Source organism: Metarhizium acridum (genome assembly GCF_019434415.1).
Source record: "Metarhizium acridum strain ARSEF 324 chromosome Unknown scaffold_568, whole genome shotgun sequence".
Classification (NCBI taxonomy): domain Eukaryota; kingdom Fungi; phylum Ascomycota; class Sordariomycetes; order Hypocreales; family Clavicipitaceae; genus Metarhizium; species Metarhizium acridum.
The window spans coordinates 1,021,077-1,035,285 of record NW_027094041.1 but is presented as its reverse complement, the minus strand read 5'-3'; the positions used below and the strand labels follow the sequence as shown (position 1 = coordinate 1,035,285).

The window sequence follows — 14,209 nt, the reverse complement described above, 5'->3', positions numbered from 1 at the left end:
GCCCGGTCCCACAACCACCCCCGCAGCGCCGTCGACGCCGTCCAAGTACGTATTGTGTACATGTACGTGTATATGCATGTACATACAAGGGGTTCTGGTGAGATATCCGTCCAGTTCTGGTGTTATTATTAAAGCCTTGAGACCTTGTGGGTGTTTCTGTGGACTTTATCCATCAAAACCTCATATTATATGACACGGCTGGGGCGGCCCACGCAGGACATTCTGGAACCTGCCGAGCCCGACAAGGATACCGGCGTGAGCAAAGACGAGATTCAGCTCAGCAGCTGCGTCGAATCTCACCCGCTTCACGCCCACGCCACTAGTTTCCCAGCGCCACGTCGAATACCACGTTTGTGCTTACATTTCCTGCTGTGGCTGCCGTGACAAGCATGATTGCGTCACGGGCGTCAACATTATGTGCTACCGAGGAAAAAGGGGACTTTTAAAAAAAATTGAAAGCACTCGTTTTTCCTTTTTTGGGGCTCTGCTGTGCTATCCTGGCACTGCGTGCACATACATGGCCCTTCGATGTGCAGGGACTGGCGCTCGCTGGCATGGCCTTTCAAGACTTTGTCATATAGACGCGGCTGGCGCCTACTAGAAGAGAAAATTAAAAACTATGAACTTGTATATACGTGGAAAGGGGACAGTTTCCCTAGCTAGGCCCTGTTGACGATGCAGGTACGCTGGCAAATGCAGGCAAGTTTTAAAAAACCGGACAACTGGGCGCTGTTTTCCGTCGAGGCAAAGTCTGCGCGGGCATGAACGAGGCGATGGGTGTGCAAACCTAAAAATTGTTGCTTGTTTGCTTGCTGTGTATGAGATGGGACGATATAAGCATCAGGATCTGGCCTTGTTCTCCTGGCAAAGACAACGCTACAACGGGAACTGATGGAGCAGCGGCCGTGACGCCCATCATCGAGTTCGGACGGGCTTGACAAGGGAAGGGACCAAGCATAATCACTGAGCTGGTCCCCGTATTTCAAACACTTTGCTCAACCTCGTGTTAGTCGTCAGCCTTGTCCAGAGACCCAATCTACCAAGTAGACAGCGCTTGCCAGTCTTTGATGAGAGATGCGCCCTTTTCGGTGAAATGCTGCAACGTGGCTCATCGTTCGGGCAATGCAATACCATGGATGTGTGCACCATTCCGGGGCCTAGGGATCAATAATGTCAAGCAGTGTAAAGCTGGCAGTCATTGCAAAGTGCCCATTGTGAGGTATCACGACCTGCCCGGCAAGGTCTCGTCGTGTTGCCCCAATTGAATCGCAATGGCCGCTTCTCCGGATTTGGGACCCGGACTCTTCGCAGAGGCCCGGTAATACCAAGCACCTGGTCTGGACCTGGTGGTATTGCCCGACCATAGAAAACACCAAGACGGGCCCATGTTCGAGCCTCGTCCAGACCTGGCGTCGACTGACCGCAGTCACATTGATACAATCCGAGAGGAACTGGCAATCACCCAGCCCGATTTGGTAGCCGTATTTGCAAACACAATCAGTCAGTGCACCTGGGACGGCTGGGAGCGAAATTACATCCAGGCCATCACCGTTCAATAGATGGCGGCTACCGCTCAGCAGCCTCGCGTTCCCGTCGTACCAGTTTCCCTACCCGTATGCCTACCCCGGCTCTCAATATCCCGATCGTGGTGTCGTGGTTGGACAAGACTGAACTAATCCCAGCAGCCCTAGCACGGCAGCAATCGTCATCTCTGTCAGTTTTGTGATATTCCAGATGGAGCCCTCTGACCAGTGTCACAAGAGCCGTCTTTTGACTGGGTCTACAAGTACCGGCTCAAATCGTCGTCAGAGTTCAGCGGCGTGGCTGAAAACTGCCTTTTCGTCACCAGTTTTGGAGTGAATGCAGGTCCGGGTGGTATTAGACGTCTAATCTGCTCCCCCCCGTCGTTCTTGGCCGGTGGGTCATGATGTCCTCGCACACAAGCGGGAAGAGCCCGTGCGAAAGGAACAACCACAAACAGCCCATGGCGTTGGTGGCCCTGACCGTGCTCATGGAGCGATAGCACCACTCGTTTCACAATGAAGCTAGTCATCAACTGTCTGTCATCAATGGGTGCTTGGGAAATCCTACACAATATAGAGTCAGCAGGACGACAAAAAGTCCAAAGACCTCGGGGTCCTCGTGCGTCTTGTATCTCATGACAAGAGCTTTGGGGTGACAGCGCATATACCGACTGCCAAACACGATGGATGGAAATGTTCAAAGTTGCCTTTGCCGGGGGCAGCCAGGTGAAGAAATTCGGGTGCAGACAACCCCCCCGCCCCCCCCCCCCCCCCCCCCAAGGCCCCTCCCCACCGCCACCACAGAACAACCCCATTGTTTGCAAAGACGACAAGAAAGAGCCGGCATCCAGCTTCAGGTTCAGGATGCAGGTTGTGCATTGGGCCGGCAGCGTGCAGGAAGAATACGAGACCAAAAATAGGCTGGTGGCGGCCCGACGACTCATGGCCACCACATGAAGCGCGAACGTCGTCGTTTTTGTCCACCATGACGATCCATGATCGCACACCCCGCCGGAAGTTGACTCTTTTCTGCTGTGCTTCTCAGAATCCCGACGTGATTGAACACCGGCGATAATCGCCCTGCAGCTTATTGCGGTTAGGAAATGAAAAGATATAGAGAGCCGCACGCTGGAGTAGTCCAGCATCGATAACAAGACTGTTGTGCCACCAAGGCCTGGGATTCGCAATTGATGGGAATCTCGTCTACTATTTTTCCTTGGTCATGGCTGGTGTTTTGAATCGCATTTCGGTTTCGCATTCTTTGTGTCTATTTCGCATTTTGCGTCCGTGGCGACAGGACACTGTGCCAGCCTTTTGAACCCTGCTTGTTGGAGCAAAGGCCATGGACAAACAAACCGCCGTGGAGGAAACTGTCTCACTTGGCCGGGCCTGGAACGGGCTGCAGTGAGAGTCCCGCATTGTTTCTTGCATCATGATTGTCTGTATTGCGTCCACGAACAGGCCGATGGAACGGCTGCTGGTGGGCAAAACGGTCTTGCGCCACACACGGCCGTATTGCATTTGGCTAACGTCGCCGTCTTGGACGGCCAGTAAGAGCGTTATCAAACTCCTCTTGCTGTACGTTGCTATTGGGACCTTTGGGCCTTGTACTCTAATCTCTGATAATGTCATGCAAGTTCCAGCCCTCTGGTGGCTGACACCCGCGTCGGCAGGGCTAGGAAATGCAGCCGGATCAGCGTTATGTAGCGAAACCATGATAGGTATCTGGTTGCCTGTCAAGGCGCTCTTGTCAACGGTGAAAAGAAGGCGGGATGTGTGCAAGTCTTCGGTCATACGGAGGGGTCGCTACCCTCCAATTCGGATCGAACGAGCGAGCCAAGACTGGCCAGGGCTGTTGTAACAAAACCAAGTGGTGGTCCAAAGGCATAGTAACGTGTGTGTATGTGTGTGTGTGCGCGCGTGGTTTAAACGACCGACTGCTTGGCCCAAAAGACCAGAAGCGTGCAAGCGTTTGCGCCACAGCTGGGCGGGGCAGGGCGAGGGGAACGGTGGCCCAGGCGGGGAAGATGCGCATCGCCGCTTTTACGTGCTCTCTTGCGTGCTTCAGGCGGCTTGAGCACCGAAGCCACCAGGCCTTGCCGTCTTCGCACCCCCAGATGACCAGATAGCCTCCCCAATGACGATCTGTGGGCGTTGCTGTGGCGGTCTCCGGTTTCCTCAATGGAAGCCAAAGAAGCCCGAGCGGTCAAGCTGGCGCCCTGGACCTGCCAAGAGTCCGGTGCAAAAGCCCGCCCGTGTTTCCATTCTGCTAGTAATGAATAGCACTCGAGCACTCGAGCACTTGAGCACTTGAGCACTTGAGCACTTCTGGAGGCGCTAGCCTCGAATCGGCCACGGTCGTCCACTATTGCACGGAGTACGGAGGAGAAGAGCGCCTGGCGAGTGCAAATGAGTTCGTCGGTTTTCGAGCTCCGAGAACTCTGGGTCTCTCCAGCTCTTGGCCCTCTTGGCCTTGGCGCTGGGTCTTCGCTGGCATCGATGTGGGCGTTGGCCAACTTCTGAAGCAGCCGGCCCTGTCGCCAAAGCGCTACCTTGGTATGGATAGGGGCAACGGCCCCTTCAAATGGAGAGTAGCGCCAGGAACCCGTGGCCTGGTTTGCTTTTGTCCCGAAGGGCGGTCTCGCCAAGCGCGTGCGAAGCGCTGGCAAGCTCCTGATGATGAGTTGCCTCTCGACCTGTCCTATCTTGCCGCCGCCGACTCCATCTGGATGCTTAATTTTCCATGTTTTCTTTTTTTCCCTCTCCCCTTTTCTTTTCTTTTGACCGAATATTCGCGGTCGAGCTTGTATCCACCGGGCATCGGCAGCCCTTGGTGTCTTGCGGTGGCAGACATCTATTTTTGACCGAGACAAACAGATGATCAACCTAGGGATGCCACGGGCAACCGTTCAATGAGTACGGAGTAGCATTATCTTCAGCGAGCGCCGTTGGCCACTTTGAACGGTGTGCCTGTGTCTCAGCCCATCCATTCGTTCGCTTCAAAGGGTCAAGTTGATTCAAGCTTGTCCTTGCCTTCAAACTTCCTCCGTAGCCAGGCAGGGAGTGGGGTCCACCGAAGAAAAAACGTGGATGGACGGGGGTGGGGTGGCTTTTTTCCCCTTTCCCTGGCACACGCCCCTCTTGCATCCCCATGGAACGAAGCGAAGCCCAAGACAATCCCCGAGCGGGTGTTGCAGGACACGATGCATCGTCCATCAGCTTCACCTCTAACTCCGGTCCATTCTTCCTGGCCACTATGACACCATGACGCCAGGGCACCAGGACACCAGGGCTCAAGGGCTCCATCGCTCTGCGCATCACTGTAGCCTGCCGCCCTTTTCATGTTGCGCCGCTCGTATATCATGACTTCTGCTCGTCCTTCCTCCTGGCCGGGGGGTCCGTCCCGTCAAGATCGAGATGAAAGGGCCTCAGGTCTCCTGCTTTACTGCTTTCTTGCCCTGGCCGGATTCCCGTTGCTCGCTACATCTCTGTCAAGGTACATCCGACACGACAAAACGCCCAGAATAGGTCGTCTCCATCCTTGGGGCGAGTTCCAGTCTCGAAGAGAGGACCTGGCAGCATCCCATACACCCTCCCCCCCTGCCAGAGACTGTCCCTGTGTCCAGGCGAGTGTGGGCTGTTGAGTAAAAAGATCGCACAGAAGCTACAGATCTTGTAAGTCCATACCCACCTCTCGCGCTGGTTGGACTTGGGATCCTGGATGCACGTCCGCGAGGACTATTAGCAGCGCCCACCATCTTCACCTATGTATGCCTTTCACTTCCTCTCTGCCTCTGCCCGCCTCGCCGTCTCTTCTCTCTTTAATACCATCCCATCTCCCATCCCTCTTTTGTCGTTGGCAGCCCGCTAAGTTTTCCGGTACGGCCCCAGGCTGGTTACGCTTGGCCGACGATTCGGGATCCTCGCGCTCTCTCCATCACCATCGCCTCGCTTCGTTGTGGAGGAGCCCGGCCCGAGAACATTCGCTACCTCATCGACGTCCTTCGTTAGTCCGCAATTGTTTTACAGATACATAATATCCGGGTCGCCGCCCTCGTTAATTCGACGTCTTTTGGAATCCGATTGTTAGTATATAGTGAATGAGTCTGCTTTTTAGCCCGGCAAACCGATCCATAGCCTTTCTTCGAGTCGATCCTCGCCGTGTCTCCTCGGAACAAAACGTCGACTTTATCTGAGGGCGAGTTGACGCGACTCGAATTCGGGTTCATAGCCCAACATGGGTCTTACCAGCTACTTCAAAACTGGCAACAAGTCAGAACCTACTCCGGCTCAGATAGATGTTCCAACTGCTAGACCGATCCGGAGCCAGCAGCCTTCTTCCTTGTCGGACAGGCCACTGTCTTCTTTTCACATCGGCGGAAACGACATGGAACTCCAGCCCCCTACTCCTCGCTTCCACTCAAGGCCGCAGTCCAGCTCCGGTCGATCAGGTCGATCCACGCCGTCAACAGCGGGGAGTTCCATGTTTCTTGACGACATCAAGCACGAAGTCATGGTCAACTACCTGTACCAACAACAATGTTCCCAACTTTGGGTCAGTGATGGATCGGGCGAGATTGAAGGTGTTCTTCTCAGAAAAGTGAGAGGCCACTATATGGCCTGCCCTCCTCAACTCGGCAGCTCGCCCTTTGCCTTGGCTTGCTCAGCCATGAATGTTCAGTCGGCCATGACTGTCAATTCTCGCGTCATCAAAACTTTCCTCCAGTGGTCCCCCGACGCCGTCGACGTACCTTTGATGAACGGTTTGCGGGTCCAAATTCTGCCCACAATCGAGGATCTTCCTCGCGCGCGTAAACACCAATTTGCTGCTTTTGTCGCTTCCGAGGGTCTGCTGATCGTGTGGGACGATGACCCGCTACACCTTGTTCAGCGTGCCAAAGCCATTGAGTCGGAGCTCATGGAACTCGTGTGGAGGGCGGGCAATACCGATGATGAAGAGGACGAGAAGAGGGGGAGCAATATTGCCGAGGCCGAGATTGACGAGGAGAGTGGCGAAGTGAAGCCTGAAAAGCGACCTATCCACCTACAGAACACCGTCTTGGTGTCACTAACCCTCATCCTCGTAACCGTCTCTCTTGGAGCTGCCTGGCGTGAACTGGCCATTGAAGTCTCCGTCGATGGCAACTATGTTCGTTTGGCGCTCGTGGCCTTGTTCCCCATCCAAATCTTCTTTACTCTCTTCTTCGCCCAAGTCATTGTCGGCTGCTTGGCTCAGATCTTCGGCCCCATTCGGCAGCTCACCATCAACTCCAAGTTCTACTCGGCAAGACCTCCGCCTCGCCTGCAGACCCCTGTCTTGCCTCACGTCACCATCCAGTGTCCCGTTTACAAGGAAGGTCTGCAAGGCGTCATTATTCCCACCGTCAAGTCCATCAAGCAAGCCATGTCGACCTATGAGCTTCAGGGCGGGTCAGCCAACATGTTTGTGAATGATGACGGTCTGCAACTCATCTCGGAGGAGGAGCGTCATGCCCGTATCGAATTTTATGCCGACAACAGCATTGGCTGGGTTGCGCGTCCCAAGCATGGAGAGAACGGCTTCCAGCGCAAGGGCAAGTTCAAGAAGGCCTCCAACATGAACTTTGCCCTCATGATTTCTTGCAAGGTCGAGGAGAGGCTTCAGGCCATCAACCGTCCCCTTGAGTGGAGTCAGCATGACGAGGCCCAGGCTTATGAGCAGGCTCTCAAGGAGGTCCTCGAGGAGGATGGCCGCGCCTGGGCGGACGGAAACATTCGTGTTGGCGACTATATTCTTCTCATTGACTCTGATACCCGTGTCCCTGCTGATTGCTTCCTCGACGCTGTCTCTGAAATGGAGCAGTCTCCCGACGTCGGCATCATGCAATTCTCGTCCGGTGTCATGCAGGTTGTGCACACGTATTTCGAGAACGGCATCACATTCTTCACCAATCTCATCTACTCAGCCATTCGATACACTGTGTCCAACGGCGATGTTGCTCCCTTTGTCGGCCACAACGCCATTCTTCGCTGGTCTGCCATTCAACAGGTTTCCTACCAAGATGAGGACGGCTATGACAAGTTCTGGTCCGAGAGCCACGTGTCTGAAGACTTTGACATGTCGCTCCGTCTGCAGTGCAATGGCTACATCATTCGTCTCGCCGCGTGGGCTGGCGAAGGTTTCAAGGAGGGCGTGTCCCTGACCGTGTATGACGAGCTTGCGCGATGGGAGAAGTACGCCTACGGCTGCAACGAACTGCTCTTCCACCCCATCCGCACCTGGCTCTGGCGCGGCCCCTTCACTCCTCTGTTCCGCCGTTTCCTCTTTTCCAACATTCGCTTCACCTCCAAGATCACGGTGGTGTCGTACATTGGAACGTATTACGCCATTGGCGCGGCCTGGATCATGACAACTGTCAACTACTTCCTCATGGGCTGGTTCAACGGGTATCTGGACAAGTATTATGTCGACTCTTGGAAGGTGTGGTTTTCCATCATCATCGTCTTCAACGGACTTGGCAATATCGCTCTCGCTGTGATGCGATATCGTGTCGGTGAGCGCAACATTCTGTACGCGCTGTTCGAGAACTTCAAGTGGACGATTATGCTGGCAATTTTCCTGGGCGGATTGTCGCTACACGTTAGCCAGGCTCTCTTGGCTCACATGTTTGAGGTCAACAAGACTTGGGGTGCCACAAGCAAGGAAGCCGAATTCTCCAACTTCTTCATCGAGGTTCCCAAAGTTTTGAAGAAGGTGAGTTTTTACTACACGTCCTGGCATGTACAAATATTATTTCCCTCCCCCCCACCCTCCTCTCTCTCTCTTCATTCCGTAAGCAGGGCGGGGGTTGTTTCTCGGAAGGATCCTCGTGAGGATTCGCTAGTTCGAGAATAAAGAGATGCCCTCTTGGCATTGGAGTTCCACATTCCAATAGTTTCCACGTCGCCCTTTACAGACAAACTCTATTCCCGGGGCATTTTAAAGGCTGCGGCAACCGTGCCCATCTGACACATCACTTGCTAACGTACGATGGTTGTATAGTTCAAATTCTCCATGCTCTTTTCGCTCGTTGCCATTGCCGGCATGATCATCATGGCAGTCGCCCCGTTCGTCCCCCACGACTGGCGCATCACCGACTTTGTGGCTATTTTGCCCATGGCCACCGTCGCCGCGAGCCACTTCCTCCTCCCCTTAGCGCTGAACCCTGCCCTCATGACATTCTCATGGTAAAAAAAAAGAGAGGGGAAGAAACCCAATTTTTACACAAAATATTCATAATTTCTGCAAGTCACCGAGTCTTTTTTTTTTATTGGCATCAAGTTATATGTATTCATCGGACCTGTAGCAGCAGGACATCTCGAAGCCTCGTTGCCCTAGTATCTTTTTTCATTGTTCCTTTTCACTCACTGCATGGCCATAGACGGAAATGGAGTTTTTTGTTTTTTGGGGGGTCTATTTTACATGATGCGCTTGGACCTCCTCTGGGTGGGCAATCTGGTATCGCCTGATTTACGCTCCCTTAATTACCAAGTAACGTGGGCGAGAGACGTGGGCGTGGCGGACATGTACAACTCGCTAGACGGTTGTGGACCTGTCCTTTCTTTCCTTCTGTCTAAAATTCAGCATTAATACTGACATTGGATGCGGCGAATGGGGTGTATTCGGGTATATAGGCAGGGATGGGCGGTAGACGGATGGCAAGTAAATACAGATAGATGTAGGGCTCAATTCACGCCATGTACACTTTTTTTTTTCTGCATTTCCTTCTGTGGTGGTTGCGCGGCGCGATTGATGAGGTGAGGTGCTGTGGTGGCACGAACAAGCGGCCAAGGAACAAGGAATGAAGAATGAAGAATGAAGAATGAAATGAACATGTAATCTATTCATCTAGGCCCTACTCGTGCCCGCCCCACTATTTTAGGCGTCTCGTTTCACTCACCACCTAAAGGTGGTGCTTGACAGCAAGGCAGGCTACCTACTAAGGCGGGCTAATTTTTAACCTAATAGCTAAATTAACCTCTTCGCATATAATATACACTCTTTTCATCCTAAATTTCTAGTGATTTTAATATAAAATTTTAACGCTATTAACGTGCCTTTTTAATAGCCTTAAAAAACGCTTATTTAGCTTAATTATAGCGCTTTTTCTTAGCTACCTTAATTACCTAATAAGTATAAGTAATACTATTAATAGCCTTTTATTTAATTATCTTACGTGTATTAGCTATAAAAAGAATATTATTAATTTATAATATATAATTTTTAATAGCTTTATATTATTATAATAATAATTAAGCTACTTTAATACGCTTAAGATCTCTCTTTATTTATATAAGCTTAATAGCTATAATAAGAGAGCTACGAATAAAGCAATTAATATTATATGTAAAATTAGGTTTAAGGGATATATTATATTCTAAGATCTTCTTTAGCTTATTAGTAACCTTATTTATTTATTATAGGGTTATAAGGGTCTTAAAATTAAAAGAGCTATAATATAATACTAATAGCGGTAATAATATGTAAATCGCGGCTTATTATAAAAGAGCCTTAATTATAGGCTTTAGGTTATAAGGTAAAATTCCGGTTTTTTAAAAGGCTAATAAAATAATAAAGGTCTTAAAAGCTTATTTTCATATATCTTAAATGTAATTAAGAAATTTAATCTTTATAATATTTAAAACGTTATCTTAAATAATAATATTTAACGCCTTTATATAATAATACTTTAACGGTTAAAATACTATAATATTAAGAGGTTAAAGAATATATATAAGATATAAGAGTAATATAAAGAGTATTATATTATATTTTTCGTAGTATTTAACGAATTCAATTATATAATATAATTTATAATTATTTAGGATTAAAAGGTAATATTTACTAATTAGCTTTATAAATTCTTAAAAATACTATATTTAAGTAAGCTTAATTTTATTATTTATAAAGCTAATTAAAGAGACTATTATTTTTATATTAGCTTTAAGCTCTTTTATATAATACTATAATTCCATGTGTTTTTACCTTAAAAGAATAAGAAAGGTAAAAATAACTAGGCCTATTATAAAAATGCTTTTTATTATTATTATAGTCTCTTTATTTTTTAACATTAAAAATAAATACACTCTTTTTTATTTTATAATAATTAAATAATCTTAGCTAATTTTAATATAAAAGCTAGTCTTATTTATATTTTAAATATTATTAAAAGGGATTTTATATTATTAAATAATAGCTTAAAGAGTATTAAAATAAGAAAGAGTTCTCTTAATATCTTTAAAAGCCTTATAATTTAAATTAAGCTTCTTTTAAAGGCACTTATAATATTAATATTATTAAATAAAGCGTAAAGTCTATTATAATTTAATTAACTTAAGTGAGGCTATTAATAATACCCTCTCTTTTAAAATGTAATTTATAATATCTATAATAAATTTAACTTAAATAATAAAGTTAATCTTATTAAAGCGATTAATATAATTATATAAAGTAACTTTCTCTTCTTATAAAAGCTTTATATTTACTACTAGATAGCCTTTCTTAATAGAAATACTATTATTCTATTATTAAAGCCTATTATAAGGCACGTTAAATTTTTAGGCTATAACTTAAAGTTTTACACTTAGATTTTCGTTAATAAATTAAAGAGCCTTAATAACGCGTAATTTAACTTCGCTTTTTACCTTCTAAACGCTAGTTATAGTTATTTTTACGGGTTAACGCGTTAATATTAAAAAATTAGCTCGCCTTAGTAGGTGGCTCGCCTTACTATCAAGCACCACCTTTAGGTGGTGAGTGAAACGAGACGCCTAAAATAGTGGGGCGGGCACGAGTAGTTAACAAGCATCCCCTCTATGTTATCAAGCACCCTTTTTGGAGTCCATCTATTGGGAGCTGTATGCATGAGCGCTGTATGCATATGACTAGCCCGATTTGGTCGGGGACTCCACAACCCACACCCCTTGGTGTGTTTCACAAACAAAAAAATGGTAACGTGCGCGCTTAGTAATAGGTTTAAAATTCAACGGCATCAAGCGGCGGCAGCATTAAAAGAGCCTAATTCGTTTAAAAACGCGATTTCCGGTGTTTTATTTAAAATGCATACATTCTATTAGGCCGGCTATTAATTCGGGTTATCTAGGGGGTTATCGCGAAGACGTGCGATGCGTGAACCCTCGTAATGCGCTTCTTGCCAGATATCGTGAGCCTCGCCGCTCGGTATAATAGAATTATTATAATGATTAGTAGAAGGGATAAAAGCAGCTATTTTAATAATTAAAAAATAGCAGGAATAGCCGTAGTAAAGGTGTTTAAGAGCTTAGTTAACTGTATTAATAAATTTAATAATATAGTTAATAATGTTAAAGGAGAGAAAAATTTACTATAGCTACCTTATTATGCGCTACTAAAAATCCCGTATATTATAATACCCTTAATTAGGTTATAACCAGAGCTCTTACAAATATAGTAAATACAAGTGTATTATGTATTGTATTTTGTATTGTATTGTATTTTCGTGTAATGTATTTAAATACATTATATTACATTACTAAAATACCTATAAATGTATTATAAGCAGAGCATTAACAAAAAAACTACACTACATGTAGTTTTTTAGTGTAGTTTTTAGTGTAGTGTAGTTTTTATAGTTTTAGTGTAGTTTAACTACACTACAACTACATTTGTAGTGTAATATGTAATTATAAGGGCTTTAAAAGTAGACTTATAAGCTTATAAAAATAATCAAAAAATACTATAATTTTAGCTTATTATAATGCTATAAAAATATCCTTTATAAGTTAGTTAATAAGTAAGATATTAAAGTTTAAAGAATTCTAAAAATAAAGATATTAACTTAATTTATTTTAAGTATTTAATAAGACATAAATGCTTTTTAAATGTTATTTATATATATATAATATATGTAATTAATATGAAAATTTAAAATATTTTTTTTTTACCTTAATTATATGTAAATAATATTTTAAAATATTTTTAGTTTTTATTTATATTTTATTTAATTAAAATAAATCTATAAAAATAAGTAATAAGTATTTTTATATTTTATATAAGTTATCTTAATAGCTTATTAATATAAAACGTATAACTTTATCTAATATATATTTAATAAAATTTATATAAATTATTTTATATATAATTATATATATTTTTTAATTTAATTAATATATATTATTTATATTAAGGTAAAATTATATATATTATTAATTTATATATTATAAAGTATTTTATAAGCTTAAATATATACTTAATATAATTAATTCTATATATATAAAGATTAATATAAATATTAAAAACTTTATTCTTAAGTTTTTTTTATTCTATATATTAAAACTATTATAACTTTATGAAAAAAAGGAGTTTAAAAATAAGAGTAGTATTATTTTAAAGCTTATAGTCTTAGCTATCTAAAAATATTAACCCCACTTAATTTTATCTATTAATTATAAAGATAATAGCCGCGGTATTTAGTGGGGTAAGTTAACTAAGGTAAAACGCTATAGCGTTTTACCCTACTTTAATAAAAAACGCTATAATTTCTATTTCCTAATATCTCTACAAATACTTAACTAAAATTTATAAGCTTATAAATAATTAATAGCCCTTAAAAAGCCCTTTAATTTAATACTAGTTATATAATTATAAGTCTAGTATTCTAGGAGTTATATTTAATTAAAGTTTTAAGATATAAAGGTTTCCTATAAGCTACATATACATGTTTTAAGTAATAAAACAGTATAATATCACACAATATAACGCCTTTAATGCATTATAAGCACACCGGCTTTTTCAACTATTTCACTATAGTTACATTTTCTCGTAAAACTATTTTATTATTTTCCACACGAATATACATGTCTAAGGGGTAAGTTAAGTATTAAAAAAATGCCTAAATTCTAAGGTTTTTAAAACTATTTGTATTATAAATTTATTCTATATATTAACTATATTCTCTCGCTTTAAAGTTTAAAACCTCTCTTTTTTATATTAATCTTCTTACCCTTATAACTCTACGAATACTTAACTTTTATCTAAACTTTTTTTATTATTAAATAGCCTTAAATTTAAGCTATCTTATAAAGACTTTTCATTATTTAAAACCTACCTTTATAATGGATTAAAATCCTCTTAGAATTACACCTCTTATTATTACGGATAATTTAAGCTTTTCTTAGTAAACTTTAACTAAAAAAGACTATATAAATAATAAGAGCTATTAATTTCGCATAAATTCATATATTATTTAACATAACCTTTTTTCTTATAAGGTTTTAGTAGTTAATTTAGAAAAACTACGAGAAATCACCTTTTTTTACAGCTAGCTAAGCTATAACTTTACTTTTACATGCCTAGCTAGCTGTTTTTAATCCTCTAATAGTTTAGTATATTATAGGAAAAAACATTCTACTATTATAGTATTAAAAGCTAAAGAAAACGATAAAATAACTAGTAAGTTACTTCTTTTATTATTTTATATCTTATTATATTATTAATTTATATATTCATAATATTATAAATTTATAATTTACTAATATACTTATAAATAGTCCCTGCTATTACAAAATTACCTTTAATTTCGGACTTTTCAACTAAATCTAGCTTTTCTAGCTTTTTAAGAAGTAATAAAAGACCTAAAAATAATACTATTACTAGTAGTAGTAATGGATTTTCTAAGGATATTACTCTT

General features: G+C 43.3%; 1 protein-coding gene across 1 annotated transcript; it reads left to right on the top strand.

Annotated features, from left to right (window-relative positions):
• Positions 1-4,789: 4,789 nt before the first annotated feature.
• Positions 4,790-9,541, top strand: J3458_019696 (uncharacterized protein). The gene is made up of 2 exons (XM_007808342.2): positions 4,790-8,256; positions 8,545-9,541. The coding sequence occupies exons 1-2, from the start codon at positions 5,761-5,763 to the stop codon at positions 8,731-8,733; spliced, it is 2,685 nt and encodes an 894-aa protein (XP_007806533.2). The 5' UTR covers positions 4,790-5,760; the 3' UTR covers positions 8,734-9,541.
• Positions 9,542-14,209: the final 4,668 nt, after the last annotated feature.

What these genes read in the sequence shown, in the direction of transcription:
- J3458_019696 (XM_007808342.2), top strand. Translation starts at nt 5,761, where the DNA reads ATGGGTCTTACCAGCTACTTCAAAACTGGCAACAAGTCAGAACCTACT. An exon ending in TTCCCAAAGTTTTGAAGAAG is followed by an intron (nt 8,257 to 8,544) that starts GTGAGTTTTTAC and finishes ATGGTTGTATAG; the next exon opens with TTCAAATTCTCCATGCTCTT.